Genomic DNA, 18,205 nt, shown 5'->3' on the forward strand with positions numbered 1-18,205 from the left:
TTGATGCCTGTCATAATTGCATAGGTTGCGGAAGAGATCACACAATACAAAACGAATGGCTACTAAAGAAAAGTGGTGTGAGCCCATAACAAAATTTTGATTTCAATTAACTCCAATAAAAAGTTTATTCCAAAAAAGGACACCAAAAAAAAAACAAATCAAGGACATGATCACTCACAATGAAAAAAAATATTTATTTCAGGTCCCGTTATCTCCAATTGTAGAAGACACTTGTAAAGAGAAATCACAGGGTAAGTCATTTTAAATGGATCACGCAAAAGTCAAATAAATTGATGAAACAAAGAAAGCACAAAAGAAAACTAATAGATTAACCAAGATCCAATCAGTTCCTGAAAACAAGGAACTGCAACAAAGAAATGCGTCCCACATCCTTGTCTTGATCCTCGCTCCCCCACTTTTAACTCCCATAAGGTGCTCTTTTCAGCCTCCCAACATCTTTGAACATATAACTCTCTATACAATGTTAACATTTCCAAAATTTCATGATTTCAAAACGATTACACATAAACACATGTATGATGACAAAGTGATGATATATAAATTAAATGACCATACTTTTAATAAATGACAGATTTATGGAACTACCATGCTTTCTCGGCATGAATCTTGGTGCGCCAAATTACATGATGGACAATTTCTTGCAAAAGATGCAGGAATTACAGTATGAGTATGGTGTCCCCACCAACAATGCAATTCATATCTATTGTTACCAAACCATAAAATGCACATTGCAGATAATGAGTTTATCATGGTCTTAAAAGGTTAATATTCACTTAAGAAAAAAAAGTTATAGGCACTTCAATCATGTTTGGAAAAGACATCCAAATATTGTGTTTATAAGATGATTTATGAGATTTTGATCCATAATCACATTCTAGTTGTAGTCCCATTGGAGTGTAAACTTGGGTGGTGATATTTGCAAATAGTCTAGTTCATCATATGTGCATGAACTTTCTCTCCTTGGATAACTAAAGTAACTGGTGGCTAAAATCACTCTCTCTCCTTGGATAACTTTCTATGTTCTCTCTCAACTTGCAATTAATAAAATATAACTAAAATAAAGTATAGAGTCAAAACACAATAACCTAAAAGAACAAGGGCAGAAGATTAACAAATTGAAACTTGATGGATGAAATAAAACTTTCGTGCCATTTGTGAAAATGTCATGTTTCTTACATCGAAACATTTAAGAACACATTAGATTAAAACAATGAAAACATAACTTTAAAGGATAAAATTAATAAGAAATTAAGTTCAACAATAAAATTGTAAATCTTGCAAAATACAGGGACTGGAATGTACAAATTTGAAAAAAAATCTAGAGCTAACAAGAGTGAACAGTGCTTTTGTTATGGTTTTGTTTTCTAATTGTTAATATTTGTTTCTACACCATTCAAGAATTCTGGTATGTTTATTTCTCACCCTAGCAACAACATTCACTAGGCTATGGCAAATTCAACAGGGCATCAAGATTCATGTCCATATAAAAACTCCACATGAAATATTAAGAATAAAGACCAGGCAGCTTTGTCCTGGAGATAGACAAAACATGTATACAATGCTTGAAATGAGTTGCAAACTAAACTGGACTTCTATTATAATCTGCAGCTTATACCTAAAAGACAAACCTAGCAAAAGAAAAGACATTTGACGCCTAAAATCTTTATGCTCTGAAGTGAAACAAGGGCTTTAAATTTACCATTTCTTTCAACATGGAGCCATGTGCAGCAGCCTAGCATCATTCTCAATTAAATAACACTTTTATTAAAAAATCCTCTAATTTCCATTAAATGTTGAATTTCTGAGAAACAGGGTCAAAATCATCGAAGTCAAATCTCTGACGCTCTCTTCCAGCCTCAAAAATCAAAGGAACAAACAGATTAGTTAGTTGTGCATGCTATATCTTGAACAAGTTCAGCTGACAAGTATTACAGGAATCAATGCAGCAAGCTCACCTTTGCCAAGTACAAAGGATCACATGATAAGAGTTCATCCACTGCATTCAGCTTCTTAGACAATGTCATTATCCTAGTATAACAAAAATAGAGAAGGTTAAGAATTACCAAAATAATCATCAAAGACTGAAATGAAGCCGTGTAAATAATTTGTCCCCACCAATAATGCAATTCATATCTATTGTTACCAAACCATAAGATGCACAGTGCAAATAATGAGTTTATCATGGTCTTAAAAAGTTAATATTCACTTAAGAGAAAATAGTTATAGGCACTTCAATCATGTTTGGCAAAGACATCCAAATAGTTTTTGTGTTCATAAGATGGTTTATGAGATTTTGATCCATAATCACAATCTAGTTGTAGTCCCATTGGAGTGTAAACTTGGGTGGTGATATTTGCAAATAGTCTAGTTCATCGTATGTGCATGAACTTCTCAAGACTCGAAACATGCACCCTCTAGTTGCACGTCTAAGACTATTGACATAGCTTGAGGCAATGGCCCTTAGAGCATGTTCATTGTTATCCTCAAATAATTTTTCCCTTGAAATTGGTAGTAGAATGGAAGTACTTAACTCATAAATAAAAGTGTAAAATCCCAGCTACTGTACCTCTAAATTGATGAATCGATATGCTCAATCATCTCACAGTTTTTATATTGTTCTGGATCCTCTAAGAATCTAGCCATCCCATCTTTCTGGTTGATTGTTGCATATATCTCACCATCTTCGATCAACAATTTCAAATGAAATTGTTAATTTAAATTATGGTATAAGATACAGGAGTGCACAATTAGTGGTCTTTCTACTTTCAGTATTTTGCAATAAATTGATCATACAAAAATAAAAGGAAAGATATTTTATAAAACTGTCGTCAGCTTAGCATCAAGGATAATTGCATAGGAAACTACCATTTGAAGCACATGCATCTCTGCCTCTTTAGGACTGCTAAGTTGCACAATTTTGGCTATGTCTTGGAGGGAAAGAGTCAAATACGTTTGGGTCAATCTCTGAATGTTTCTCTTATACATGGATGATATGACTTGCTTCACCAGTCCAAGATTATTATCCTGAAAAAGAATACAAAGCCTGTTTTAGATGATGATGAATAGATCTTAAATTTATCTCACCATGTTTAAATGTGAAACGTATAACTGTAGGCTTACACTTTCAAACTTCTCCCCTGTTTGTCTGAATATATGTCTCTAATTCTGAAACTTTTCCACTGCTATAACTACTTGCTACTTCCATATAGGGTTGCTCAAAGGGTAAAAGAAAGTTTGCAAGACAATAGAACACAAGAACTTCATCAAAAATATGAATGCAAAATTCTGCATGAAGAGACACAAACACTATTGATGGAAACAGCAAATATTTCATCAAAAATAGAAAAGAAAAAAGAATACCATTTATTCCATTTGATGAATGTAAGATAACCAAAGAGATTGATATGGTACATTACATTTTAAAATAGATTCAACCTAACATATCCATGGTGAAAGCAGCTTTTATCCGAGCAAATTAGAATAGAATTTTATTACCGGAAGCTGGGTAGTTCTATGATAAAATTAGTTTCCATGCATAAGCTAATACAATTTAAGAAAGGACAGTATTTTTAAGCACGCCTAAACAGGAGAGAGTAAAAAAAAAGTGCTTGATTTCCAAAAACACCACACTATCTACTCAGTCATTGTGGTACTATTGTTTCTGCAAGCTATGTTACATATTCAGTTAAAAAACTTCTATTGTTTCTGGGTAGTTCTATGTATTTTTAAGCTGGGTAGTTCTATGTATTTTTAAGCGCGCCTAAAAAGGGGGGTAAAGAAAAAAAAGTGCTTCATTTCCACACACGCCACACTATCCACTCAGTCCTTATGGTTCTATTGTTTTTGCAAGCTGTGTTAGAGATTCAGTTAAACAACTTCTAAAAAAAAAAATTGTCAAGGACACGAATGATAATTAAAGTATTAATGTGGACACTATAAATCAACAATCAATTTTGCTTGTAACGTACAACTTACAAGTTATAATCACTTGACACAAGGTCTTTAAATTTCTCTGAGCTGCTGAAGAAGTGTACTTAGGGAGGCTGGTTGAGAACTGCCAGCAACAACCAAAAAAACAAAAAAAAAAACAGAGACAAAGAAAACAGAAAATGTTGTTTCAAAGAAATTAAGAGAGAGATGAATTATAAGTGATCTTGTGACGCCAAAACTCATCTAGAATGCAAATCCAGGCTAGCAAAGAATAATACTGAAGTATACACATGAGCTTGGAAAACTAATTACTTGTAAGCAGGCAATCATCTCTCTATTTGCCCAGAAAGGGGGGGGCAGTCCTAAGAGTGTCCTATCATGAACATAGATTGCAGAATACATCCCAAATTCATATAATAAATGTCAAAAGACTAAAGCATACCTGACTATTTTGAATGAGACAAACCAGTATATATTTTTTGAATGCTTCAACAGCTATAGCATTTATAGAAGACATGGGAGCCGTCATGACCTGAGATGAGAGAGAAGGAATTAGAACTAGTACCAAACTAAAACTATTGCAACGTGAGTAGACTGTCAAAGCAGACAAACATATTCTAACCAGATCACATACATTGTGAGGAAATCCATTGTCAAAGTTGAGAAATGTTCTTTCTATGGGGCATCGTGAGGAAATCCATTGTCAATAACTTCTAGGAATCTTGTGGTTGAATAATACTAAGCAGGTGGATGGGTAGAAAGTTCTTTTCTTAAATAAATTATATTTCTTTCTATAATTGCTCAAAATTCATTCTGAACATAAATTAACAAAATACCTGTGTTTTTCTTGAATGATTCTGCTGAAGATGCCCCATTAAATTATGTCTTGAACAAAGTGTTGGCATCTTGAAGCTGAAAACTACTACCATACATAAATTAACAAGAAATGCAGACACAAACAAGACTGTCATATAATACCAAATTCAAATCTCTGATGTGAACTAACCCCAAACTATAGAAGCTGGAAAGAAACATTAAGCATTCTTAAAAATGGCCTGGAGGAAAAGATACCAGAATATGTGAAGCACTTGAACCAGAGTTCAAACCAACATCATATGATGAAAAATGAGCCCATTCACTCAGTTTAAACATCCACCTGTCAAAATATAAACTTAATCACCCATCTCAACCAAGACATAAAGCAATGCAACCATCAAAATAGGAGAGACCACAGAAGGAGACAATTCATGAAGTTGACATTGAGAAAGTTCATACCCATAAGAAGCCTGTTTATCAGTAAGAAATCCACCTGTCATAACTTGATTTCTTGTTCGCTCGTCAAAACAAAGACTCAAATGGACCAGGGTATTTAGCTTATTCGAAACTTCAAGAATCTCACCACAAACAGGGCAGCAATTTATAAGAGGTTCACAGCAATACAGGAAATGCACTAAGAGATGTACCAGGAAAGTAACTTGCATCTTACTTGAAAGGTCAGGATCAAGAAAACTGCATATTTCTAGCATTCTCAACATATAGTATTGGGGAATAGACATTGGGATAAGAAGAGTTGTGAATAAAATGGCAAATATTTGCAAGCAAGCTGAAGCACACTGCCAAACTCAACTCCTCATTTCTGCCTTTTTTTTTTTTATTGGGTGTTTTGGGGGGATTGGTAGAGAAACAGGCACAACAGATTCACATGAGATGGTCCAAAAAAGAAGGGGAGGGGAAAAAATGATATTGCAACCTGCAGCAAGCTATACAAGAAGCATCTTTTATGCACATAAGTACTAGAATATAATACATTCATAATTCAAGCTTGCTGCCATTAAATATAGAGGATTGTTACTTTTCTTGTTGAAAGGCAGGAAGTTCAGCCAACTCATCCATGCTTACAGCATCATCCCCATTCTTGTCACCAGCTTTAAAAAGCTCCTCTTTCTAGTAAACAGGTAAAATAATTCCAAGTCAAGAATACTACAAAACCATGTTTAAAGTTAAGCATATAGTACAGGCACTCAATGGTTAGGATGGCTTTCTGAATTAGAAAATGTAAATTGATCAGTTTTAGAATCCCAAACTTCAAATAAAAAGGTCAAGGTGTCGTTTAATAATACCCATAAAATTTAAATTTCTGAAATTCACATCCCAAACCCAAATAGAGGTCTCTAAATAACTCATATGTCTAGCATGTTCGTAATTTAGAACAAAATTAAATATGAAATGCATGCAAAGAGCTAAAAAACAACATAACTGCTTATGGTCAAAACTTGTTATCTGCCACTTGATTGCCAAAAGCCTTAATTAAGTCAGAGAACTCAGAGAAAGAAAGCTTTCCATCTTCATTGTAATCCTGCGTACAGCATATGGTCACAAAAATTCAATACCAATAGTGTTGTACATGAGACATTGGCATAGAATGATACAAGAAATGCATTTCAAACATTCAAATATGAGTTGCCTCATTCCATGGCTAAACGTCTGGTTCTATGGAAAACACAAGTACAAGTAAATCACAAGCCAGCTCAAGAAACCCAAGTTTATTTGCATAATACTCAAAAAAAAAAAAAATGAAGCTAAACAGGGGCATGCGAATGGGCACTGGAAAATCTTTCTTTCCAATCACCTGTAAATCTTACAACAGCCAGCTAGACTTGGCATGCACCACCACTTTAACAACTAATCATATGTCTAGCAATATGGAAAAGGAATGCAGGATTATGCAACATACCACAATGGCTAAGATGCATCTTGCAAAATTTTTCTCTGTTTCCATTGGATCCTGTCGATAATTTCGGGTAATGTTAAAGATGATCAACGCATCCACGAGTCTCAACTGCTCAATGGAAGTATAAGTTGTGTACTGCACACCTCAACAGAACATGACAGAGAAATTCTGCCAACAACTTTACCGGTTGCTGCTGGGTCAAAAAGTTCAAACACTTCAAAGTCAGAATCTGAATCCTGCAACAAAATAGAATTCATGTCAAGGGAAAAGAAAGACTGAAAGCATATAAGAATAAAGAAAGATATAAACATTATGCAAACAGCAACTCACAAGTTAACCTAGATTTGCCAAAATGAAATGAGCATCTCCAGATACAATGATATGAATGATGTCAACAAGAAAGGAAACCATAAGGAAAATAAAAAGGATATGTTAAGATGCAACAGGTTGTGGGAAAATCATTTTTAAAATCATATGGAACATTTTGTATTCAGAGAGCAGGAAACATGAGAAACATAAGACTTCCAAGAAATCATACCATTTTCCTACCAATGTCCAAATTTATCTATCTTGACTTGAAGATGAATGAACCAAAAAGTGTAAGATCCTTTTTCTTTTTCTTTTATTTATTTATTTTATTGCAATAACTTGGCTCCTGGACAATATAAGTTCCAATAGACAATGCCCCCTTCCACTTATAATACAGAAACTATATATGAAATACGTGCAATATGAATAGAATCATATAGATTATATTAATGAGGGAAAACAAATATGAAAGGCAACTTGCATCACACAGGTCTGCCAAGAAACAAATCCTAGAGTTGTTACCAACTCTGTAGTGAATATAAGGGAAAGAAACAAATGAGAGGAAACCTATGATATGAATTTTAAAGGACAGGGTCCAAGTGATAGAAGATCAGTACCATAATGCTTTGGAATCTTAGAGGAAACATCACCAAGTACTAGGACCCTTTATAATTTAGGTCAACAGAACTCCCAACAAACAAAAAGCTTTTCTTGCTTGTTGCTTTCTTATAATTGCATGCTTGAGCACAAGAATACAAGAATGATCTGCTCTCTTCTCTTCCCTGACCAGAAAAATCTTCATCACAATATCTTTCATTTTCTACCACCACTAGGATTTTAAATACAGAGAACTGTAAGGGGAGAAAAATAATGCAATGAGCAGAAATACATAAGGGTAAAGTGTCTCCCTCAAGTAAAACACGCACACCCCTCCACTTGTCCAAAGGCATGCAGACTCGATCAAAAGGTCTCCTCGACCAACATGCTTTCTCTTGCAAAGTAGGATCCCAATCAAACCCACCAAGGACAAGTCTGTCTTCTAAGCACCAGACCCTTCCTTCTCTTGCCACTAGCAATGTTTCCTTGACCTGAGTAAGTGCTTCAGTTAAAACTCATTCATAAATGAAAGCGGGTCTCGACAAATAATACTCAAAACAAATCCTTCAACTCCCTAGAATAAAAATTTTCAATCTTCTCCAAAATTTCCTTCTGCTATCAGATTCCTTTAAACACTTCAAACTTTTACCTTCGCCTTGACAGGCTTGATGCTTCAGCTTTTTTATCAAACAATTTACATGCATCTTCATCAAACAAACCAGCACAATGCTTCATTGCACACTTATTCCACTCACTCATTTATACAATCTAGGAAGGATTTTAGAAGCGCGGAATCTCAAAGGGCAAGGGACTCAAAGCCCATTTCTTTTAAAAGTCTAGGTTGTTACATTCCCCACCCACCCCCACCACAAGAATCTTGTGTCGATGAAGCTTGCCCCTATCAAAGAAAGTCATTGTGCACTAGCCCCTTGTAAGCAAGCATAGATTTTTGTATTGTGGTCTCTGGTTGGTATGCTCAGAAAAGACATTAGACATAGAGCATGAAAAGAACCTCTTCAACAAGGTTCTGAAAGGCATCCTCCCAATCATGCAGAACAAATGTCTATCAATCCTAGAAGCTACAGCAAGCCTACCAGAAAGAGACCAGTGAATCCAGCAGCACAACATGGAACATCCCTCGGATTATGATGCAAAATGTAATGAAACCATCAGTGATAAAATCTTCCCAGATTTTCACTTGGTATATAAACTACATTGAAATTTCCCCACACAGAACTTATAATCTCAAGTTTATGTTAGCAAAAAAAAAACTTCTATGAACTTGAGTTCCATCCCTAAAACTAGTAGAAGAAGCTTCCCCTGTTACTTGGCTATATATACATATTTTAAGTTGGTGATTTAGTGAAGGACTTTGAATGTCATAACAAGTAAATGAAACATGATTTTTCTTTCAATTGCATGGTATATTTTGTTCATTTAGCTGTGTCATGCAATTATTGACTTTTGAATTCATTGGATAGCTGATTTCTTAGAATGAAAGGAATCTCAAATGAATTTTGAGAGAGAAAAAATGAAGGATACCATTCATGAAATACATTGCAATCAAGCACTAATTGCAAGATAGATGTTTTCCATACAACTCCTAAACTTTCCCCTTTTCTCATCACTTACAACCACGGAATTTCCTTTTGCAATGCTATCAACTAGTAACTTAGTTTAACTTAGAATTCTCTCCAATAATTTACTGAATTTTCTTTGTCTAGCACTTGGCAGGATAAAAACAGAGATGCTTTTAGAATTAACTTGAATGATTCTGCTGAAGATGCCCCATTAAATTATGTCTTGAACAAAGTGTTGGCATCTTGAAGCTGAAAACTACTACCATACATAAATTAACTAGAAATGCAGACACAAACAAGACTGTCATATAATACCAAATTCAAATCTCTGATGTGAACTAACCCCAAACTATAGAAGCTGGAAAGAAACATTAAGCATTCTTAAAAATGGCCTGGAGGAAAAGATACCAGAATATGTGAAGCACTTGAACCAGAGTTCAAACCAACATCATATGATGAAAAATGAGCCCATTCACTCAGTTTAAACATCCACCTGTCAAAATATAACCTTAATCACCCATCTCAACCGAGACATAAAGCAATGCAACCATCAAAATAGGAGAGACCACAGAAGGAGACAACTCATAAAGTTGACAGTGAGGAGGTTCATGCCCATAAGAAGACTGTTTATCAGTAAGCCACCTGTCATAACTTGATTTCCTGTTCCCTCGTCAAAACAAAGACTCAAATGGACCAGGGTATTTAGCTTATCAGAAACTTCAAGAATCTCACCACAAACAGGGCAGCAATTTATAAGAGGTTCACTGCAATACAGGAAATGCATTAAGAGATGTACCAGGAAAGTAACTTGCATCTTACTTGAAAGGTCAGGATCAAGAAAACTGCATATTTCTAGCATTCTCAACATATAGTATTGGGGAATAGACATTGGGCTGAGAAGAGTTATGAATAAAATGGCAAATATTTGCAAGCAAGCTGAAGCACACAGCCAAACTCAACTCCTCATTTCTGTCTTTTTTTTTTTTTATTGGGTGTTTTGGGGGGATTGGTAGAGAAACAGGCACAACAGATTCACAGGAGATGGTCCAAAAAAGAAGGGGAGGGGAAAAAATGATATTGCAACCTGCAGCAAGCTATACAAGAAGCATCTTTTATGCACATAGGTACCAGAATTTAATACATTCATAATTCAAGCTTGCTGCCATTAAATATAGAGGATTGTTACTTTTCTTGTTGAAAGGCAGGAAGTTCAGCCAACTCATCCATGCTTACAGCATCATCCCCATTCTTGTCGGCAGCTTTAAAAAGCTCCTCTTTCTAGTAAACAAACATGTAAAATAATTCCAAGTCAAGAATACTACAAAACCATGTTTAAAGTTAAGCATATAGTACAGGCACTCAATGGTTAGGATGGCTTTCTGAATTAGAAAATGTAAATTGATCAGTTTTAGAATCCCAAACTTCAAATAAAAAGGTCAAGGTGTCGTTTAATAATACCCATAAAATTTAAATTTCTGAAATTCACATCCCAAACCCAAATAGAGGTCTCTAAATAACTCATATGTCTAGCATGTTCGTAATTTAGAACAAAATTAAATATGAAATGCATGCAAAGAGCTAAAAAACAACATAACTGCTTATGGTCAAAACTTGTTATCTGCCACTTGATTGCCAAAAGCCTTAATTAAGTCAGAGAACTCAGAGAAAGAAAGCTTTCCATCTTCATTGTAATCCTGCGTACAGCATATGGTCACAAAAATTCAATACCAATAGTGTTGTACATGAGACATTGGCATAGAATGATACAAGAAATGCATTTCAAACATTCAAATATGAGTTGCCTCATTCCATGGCTAAACGTCTGGTTCTATGGAAAACACAAGTACAAGTAAATCACAAGCCAGCTCAAGAAACCCAAGTTTATTTGCATAATACTCAAAAAAAAAAAAAATGAAGCTAAACAGGGGCATGCGAATGGGCACTGGAAAATCTTTCTTTCCAATCACCTGTAAATCTTACAACAGCCAGCTAGACTTGGCATGCACCACCACTTTAACAACTAATCATATGTCTAGCAATATGGAAAAGGAATGCAGGATTATGCAACATACCACAATGGCTAAGATGCATCTTGCAAAATTTTTCTCTGTTTCCATTGGATCCTGTCGATAATTTCGGGTAATGTTAAAGATGATCAACGCATCCACGAGTCTCAACTGCTCAATGGAAGTATAAGTTGTGTACTGCACACCTCAACAGAACATGACAGAGAAATTCTGCCAACAACTTTACCGGTTGCTGCTGGGTCAAAAAGTTCAAACACTTCAAAGTCAGAATCTGAATCCTGCAACAAAATAGAATTCATGTCAAGGGAAAAGAAAGACTGAAAGCATATAAGAATAAAGAAAGATATAAACATTATGCAAACAGCAACTCACAAGTTAACCTAGATTTGCCAAAATGAAATGAGCATCTCCAGATACAATGATATGAATGATGTCAACAAGAAAGGAAACCATAAGGAAAATAAAAAGGATATGTTAAGATGCAACAGGTTGTGGGAAAATCATTTTTAAAATCATATGGAACATTTTGTATTCAGAGAGCAGGAAACATGAGAAACATAAGACTTCCAAGAAATCATACCATTTTCCTACCAATGTCCAAATTTATCTATCTTGACTTGAAGATGAATGAACCAAAAAGTGTAAGATCCTTTTTCTTTTTCTTTTATTTATTTATTTTATTGCAATAACTTGGCTCCTGGACAATATAAGTTCCAATAGACAATGCCCCCTTCCACTTATAATACAGAAACTATATATGAAATACGTGCAATATGAATAGAATCATATAGATTATATTAATGAGGGAAAACAAATATGAAAGGCAACTTGCATCACACAGGTCTGCCAAGAAACAAATCCTAGAGTTGTTACCAACTCTGTAGTGAATATAAGGGAAAGAAACAAATGAGAGGAAACCTATGATATGAATTTTAAAGGACAGGGTCCAAGTGATAGAAGATCAGTACCATAATGCTTTGGAATCTTAGAGGAAACATCACCAAGTACTAGGACCCTTTATAATTTAGGTCAACAGAACTCCCAACAAACAAAAAGCTTTTCTTGCTTGTTGCTTTCTTATAATTGCATGCTTGAGCACAAGAATACAAGAATGATCTGCTCTCTTCTCTTCCCTGACCAGAAAAATCTTCATCACAATATCTTTCATTTTCTACCACCACTAGGATTTTAAATACAGAGAACTGTAAGGGGAGAAAAATAATGCAATGAGCAGAAATACATAAGGGTAAAGTGTCTCCCTCAAGTAAAACACGCACACCCCTCCACTTGTCCAAAGGCATGCAGACTCGATCAAAAGGTCTCCTCGACCAACATGCTTTCTCTTGCAAAGTAGGATCCCAATCAAACCCACCAAGGACAAGTCTGTCTTCTAAGCACCAGACCCTTCCTTCTCTTGCCACTAGCAATGTTTCCTTGACCTGAGTAAGTGCTTCAGTTAAAACTCATTCATAAATGAAAGCGGGTCTCGACAAATAATACTCAAAACAAATCCTTCAACTCCCTAGAATAAAAATTTTCAATCTTCTCCAAAATTTCCTTCTGCTATCAGATTCCTTTAAACACTTCAAACTTTTACCTTCGCCTTGACAGGCTTGATGCTTCAGCTTTTTTATCAAACAATTTACATGCATCTTCATCAAACAAACCAGCACAATGCTTCATTGCACACTTATTCCACTCACTCATTTATACAATCTAGGAAGGATTTTAGAAGCGCGGAATCTCAAAGGGCAAGGGACTCAAAGCCCATTTCTTTTAAAAGTCTAGGTTGTTACATTCCCCACCCACCCCCACCACAAGAATCTTGTGTCGATGAAGCTTGCCCCTATCAAAGAAAGTCATTGTGCACTAGCCCCTTGTAAGCAAGCATAGATTTTTGTATTGTGGTCTCTGGTTGGTATGCTCAGAAAAGACATTAGACATAGAGCATGAAAAGAACCTCTTCAACAAGGTTCTGAAAGGCATCCTCCCAATCATGCAGAACAAATGTCTATCAATCCTAGAAGCTACAGCAAGCCTACCAGAAAGAGACCAGTGAATCCAGCAGCACAACATGGAACATCCCTCGGATTATGATGCAAAATGTAATGAAACCATCAGTGATAAAATCTTCCCAGATTTTCACTTGGTATATAAACTACATTGAAATTTCCCCACACAGAACTTATAATCTCAAGTTTATGTTAGCAAAAAAAAAACTTCTATGAACTTGAGTTCCATCCCTAAAACTAGTAGAAGAAGCTTCCCCTGTTACTTGGCTATATATACATATTTTAAGTTGGTGATTTAGTGAAGGACTTTGAATGTCATAACAAGTAAATGAAACATGATTTTTCTTTCAATTGCATGGTATATTTTGTTCATTTAGCTGTGTCATGCAATTATTGACTTTTGAATTCATTGGATAGCTGATTTCTTAGAATGAAAGGAATCTCAAATGAATTTTGAGAGAGAAAAAATGAAGGATACCATTCATGAAATACATTGCAATCAAGCACTAATTGCAAGATAGATGTTTTCCATACAACTCCTAAACTTTCCCCTTTTCTCATCACTTACAACCACGGAATTTCCTTTTGCAATGCTATCAACTAGTAACTTAGTTTAACTTAGAATTCTCTCCAATAATTTACTGAATTTTCTTTGTCTAGCACTTGGCAGGATAAAAACAGAGATGCTTTTAGAATTAACTTGAATGATTCTGCTGAAGATGCCCCATTAAATTATGTCTTGAACAAAGTGTTGGCATCTTGAAGCTGAAAACTACTACCATACATAAATTAACTAGAAATGCAGACACAAACAAGACTGTCATATAATACCAAATTCAAATCTCTGATGTGAACTAACCCCAAACTATAGAAGCTGGAAAGAAACATTAAGCATTCTTAAAAATGGCCTGGAGGAAAAGATACCAGAATATGTGAAGCACTTGAACCAGAGTTCAAACCAACATCATATGATGAAAAATGAGCCCATTCACTCAGTTTAAACATCCACCTGTCAAAATATAACCTTAATCACCCATCTCAACCGAGACATAAAGCAATGCAACCATCAAAATAGGAGAGACCACAGAAGGAGACAACTCATAAAGTTGACAGTGAGGAGGTTCATGCCCATAAGAAGACTGTTTATCAGTAAGCCACCTGTCATAACTTGATTTCCTGTTCCCTCGTCAAAACAAAGACTCAAATGGACCAGGGTATTTAGCTTATCAGAAACTTCAAGAATCTCACCACAAACAGGGCAGCAATTTATAAGAGGTTCACTGCAATACAGGAAATGCATTAAGAGATGTACCAGGAAAGTAACTTGCATCTTACTTGAAAGGTCAGGATCAAGAAAACTGCATATTTCTAGCATTCTCAACATATAGTATTGGGGAATAGACATTGGGCTGAGAAGAGTTATGAATAAAATGGCAAATATTTGCAAGCAAGCTGAAGCACACAGACAAACTCAACTCCTCATTTCTGTCTTTTTTTTTTTTTATTGGGTGTTTTGGGGGGATTGGTAGAGAAACAGGCACAACAGATTCACAGGAGATGGTCCAAAAAAGAAGGGGAGGGGAAAAAATGATATTGCAACCTGCAGCAAGCTATACAAGAAGCATCTTTTATGCACATAGGTACCAGAATTTAATACATTCATAATTCAAGCTTGCTGCCATTAAATATAGAGGATTGTTACTTTTCTTGTTGAAAGGCAGGAAGTTCAGCCAACTCATCCATGCTTACAGCATCATCCCCATTCTTGTCGGCAGCTTTAAAAAGCTCCTCTTTCTAGTAAACAAACATGTAAAATAATTCCAAGTCAAGAATACTACAAAACCATGTTTAAAGTTAAGCATACAGTACAGGCACTCAATGGTTAGGATGGCTTTCTGAATTAGAAAAAGAAATGGAATTAGAAAATGTAAATTGATCAGTTTTAGAATCCCAAACTTCAAATAAAATGGTCAAGGTGTCGTTTAATAATACCCATAAAATTTAAATTTCTGAAATTCACATCCCGAACCCAAATAGAGGTCTCTAAAGAACTCATATGTCTAGCATGTTCGTAATTTAGAACAAAATTAAATATGAAATGCATGCAAAGAGCTAAAAAACAACATAACTGCTTATGGTCAAAACTTGTTATCTGCCACTTGATTGCCAAAAGCCTTAATTAAGTCAGAGAACTCAGAGAAAGAAAGCTTTCCATCTTCATTGTAATCCTGCGTACTGCATATGGTCACAAAAATTCAATACTAATAGTGTTGTAAAGTAAGGGAAATACTGGTGATTTGTAAATAGAGAGAAAAAAGGATACCTTTCATGAAATACATTGCAATCAAGCACTAATTGCATGATAGATGTTTTCCATACAACTCCTAAACTTTCTCCCCTTATCTCATCACTTACAACCACGGAATTTCCTTTTGCAATGCTATCAACTAGTAACTTAGTTTAACTTAGAATTCTCTCCAATAATTTACTGAATTTTCTTTGTCTAGCACTTGGCAGGACAAAAACAGAGATGCTTTTAGCATATATGCTAATGGTTTTATAATTGCAATAAATGCAAAACTCAACATCATCACACGCCCAGAAATTACACATATGTTAGCCAGCAGTAATTCAATGATCCTGTTGTTTACCTGTGTGAGAAGTTCAAGTAGATCAATCTCACAAGAGAAAAGATACTAACTCTATTCATCAGACAAGCACAAATTATTAAGTTTCTAGTTTGTGAAATTAATTGCTAAATTAAATTACATAATGAAACAGTCAATTAGAAATCAGACACAACAAATTATTAACTGAACATCAACAGATGAAAAGCAAAGCAGCTTAGCATGATGAAAGTAACAGCGGGTACAGAAGGTCAAAAGCAACTCACTCGCCCATAATAACAATAGAGAAAAAATTCCCGTGGCTGATCAACATCAAAAATATCATCCTCCAGAATGGAAAGACCAGATTACCGAGTGAGTGAAGAGTCGGGTCGAGCTGTTCAAGAAAAGCCAAAAGCCGAGTCGACTCATTGTGTAGCACTTCATCTGCTTTCTTCAAGTGAATCGATAACAAACCTAAATCCACTGCGTTGCTTGATAGCCCTTGGATCTGCGCCACCAACGATTCTGTCGTCGCCATCTTCTGTCTTTGTTTATTCCCCTTTTTTTTTTGTTCTTTCTTTTTCAATCAATTACAGAAACAAATAAATTTGTTTAAGAGAGAGAGAGAGATTTCACAAGGCTTTTTTAAGCAGGAAATTATCTTCTGCCTATCTGTGTACGAGCCAAAATCTGAAATTATTCGATGCTTTTTGAAGCAAGAAATTAAAAATAAATAAATAAATAACAGTTTCCAAGATTAAAAAATAAATGCTTAAAAAAACTAACAACTGCTAACTAGGGCTTCAACTTCCAGAAATTCACAGAATATACAAAAATCGGAGTCTCAAACCCTAAGTTCTAAGTAACAAATACAGGCACTAAAACCACGGCGTAGCGGAGCAAGATTAGCAAGAAAACTTACGAAATTGTCACTCCATCGACTAGAAAGGGGTTTGGCTTGAAGAAGAAGAAGAAGATGAGGAGTAGTGGAGGACTGGGTTTGAGCAGGCGAGTTAATGGGTGGGTGTGCAGCTTAAGGCTGTTGAGCAGAGTGCTCTCGGTGTGTTTTAGCGCTGGGTCTCTATCAGATGCTTTGACATGTCTTCCTCTTCCGCTAAGTTCTTGACCGCTGTCACTGCATAATATGATCCAAGAAATCCTTCCTCTTCGCTACATACTTCTACTTTGTCTCCACCGTGGAACTCTATTGTTGTTCCAGAATTTAGCAGGCAAAAACGTTACTCTTTTTCTACAGGGAAGAGGATTGTGATGTGGATTTTTCTAGGCTGTAACGGATACTTTTTTTTTTTGTTTCTTTAGTATTAAAGGGATCCCCAAGAATATAATATCAATATTATTATAATACGTAATAAAAATATTTTTATTTTAATACAGATAGATACTTTTTTTTTTGTCATAAGTTTTACTCATGGCTATTAAATTTAATTTAACATTCGTGAGTTGACAAATAAATTAAATTTATTTTATTATTAAAAAAAAAAATCCTTCAAATTTATAATATTAAAATCTCATCTTAGTTTGACTGATCAATGTCTATTTATATTCAAAATAAAACCCATTTAAATTAGGTTTTGACTTAGATCATATCAGGTTTAATAATTATGGTTTTGAGTTAGGGTTACTCGGATAATATCTAATAGATAGAGAACCCACCTGAGTCTTTATTTGTTTTGGAGTCAACCTAGGTATATTGTAAAACAATATTGTTTTGTTTTGGACAAAAATTGAAAAAACAAAATCCTTGAAATTACTAGATTAGGTCTCACCATGTTTTTACTAAGGTCCTATTTGTTTGCTAGAATATAGTTTCTTTTTAGAAAGTGAATTTCGAGAAAGTGAATTATTTTTCTATATTTGGTAGTGTAATGGAAAATAACTTATTAATGTTTTATTGTTTTCAAGTTTATTAAAATAATGATGAACAATTCTTACAAATTAAAAAGTTGAATGAGAATGAAATTAAAAAAATATATAATTTCATAAATTATCTCAAATAAAATAAATAATAATAAAAAATAAAATACACTTTTCCGACGCCAAACGAATCTGGTCTGCAGCACATCAAGTGAGAAACCTGGAAAGGATGAAAACCAGTCTTCTCGCTTGCTCATTGGTAACCGGCCTAGAAGTGCATGCCTCTCTGCCACCCATTCACCACTTATAAATAAGTAAATAAATACATATACAATTATATATAAAAATAGAAATAAAAAACCACAATAGTAACTCGTTCTCTAAACCCAAATCAACATAACACCCATACCCTTCTTCTTCTTCCGATTTCAAAACTTGGTCTTTCTTAAATTTCAACAACCATCCATTTCTAACACAATGAACCCTAAAACTTCCAAAACTTCTTTCTTCTTCT

The 18,205-nt window shown here is 34.8% G+C and overlaps 2 protein-coding genes across 7 annotated transcripts; both read right to left on the reverse strand.

Annotated features, from left to right (window-relative positions):
• Positions 1–1,482: 1,482 nt before the first annotated feature.
• On the reverse strand, positions 1,483–17,121 carry LOC118046118 (uncharacterized). 6 transcript variants are annotated; one of them, XM_073405785.1, is made up of 23 exons: positions 16,739–17,121; positions 16,186–16,522; positions 14,910–15,001; positions 14,290–14,487; positions 14,132–14,216; positions 12,473–12,634; positions 11,381–11,473; positions 11,241–11,291; positions 10,355–10,446; positions 9,577–9,661; positions 6,826–6,918; positions 6,686–6,736; positions 6,209–6,307; positions 5,227–5,895; positions 5,023–5,107; positions 4,788–4,870; positions 4,394–4,483; positions 3,997–4,075; positions 3,142–3,235; positions 2,887–3,045; positions 2,588–2,702; positions 1,977–2,049; positions 1,483–1,876 (listed from the first exon to the last, which is right to left on the reverse strand). In XM_073405785.1, exons 2-13 carry the CDS (start codon positions 16,258–16,260, stop codon positions 6,218–6,220), a joined length of 1,167 nt encoding a protein of 388 aa, XP_073261886.1. In that variant the 5' UTR covers positions 16,261–16,522; positions 16,739–17,121; the 3' UTR covers positions 1,483–1,876; positions 1,977–2,049; positions 2,588–2,702; positions 2,887–3,045; positions 3,142–3,235; positions 3,997–4,075; positions 4,394–4,483; positions 4,788–4,870; positions 5,023–5,107; positions 5,227–5,895; positions 6,209–6,217. The 6 variants fall into 6 exon arrangements, with proteins under 6 accessions (XP_073261886.1, XP_073261884.1, XP_073261885.1 ...); XM_073405783.1 differs by lacking the exons at positions 1,483–1,876; positions 1,977–2,049; positions 2,588–2,702; ... (5 more) ...; positions 5,023–5,107; positions 5,227–5,895 and adding exons at positions 7,609–8,079; positions 9,735–9,932 and having other exon boundaries at positions 6,273–6,307; XM_073405784.1 differs by lacking the exons at positions 1,483–1,876; positions 1,977–2,049; positions 2,588–2,702; ... (5 more) ...; positions 5,023–5,107; positions 5,227–5,895 and adding an exon at positions 7,609–8,079 and having other exon boundaries at positions 6,273–6,307.
• On the reverse strand, positions 1,808–5,507 carry LOC140954782 (COP9 signalosome complex subunit 3-like). Its single transcript, XM_073405538.1, has 6 exons — positions 5,227–5,507; positions 5,023–5,107; positions 4,394–4,483; positions 2,903–3,045; positions 1,977–2,049; positions 1,808–1,876 (listed from the first exon to the last, which is right to left on the reverse strand). Exons 1-6 carry the CDS (start codon positions 5,505–5,507, stop codon positions 1,808–1,810), a joined length of 741 nt encoding a protein of 246 aa, XP_073261639.1.
• Positions 17,122–18,205: the final 1,084 nt, after the last annotated feature.

The sequence above is a fragment of the Populus alba genome, chromosome 17 (assembly GCF_005239225.2).
Source record: "Populus alba chromosome 17, ASM523922v2, whole genome shotgun sequence".
NCBI lineage: Eukaryota > Viridiplantae > Streptophyta > Magnoliopsida > Malpighiales > Salicaceae > Populus > Populus alba.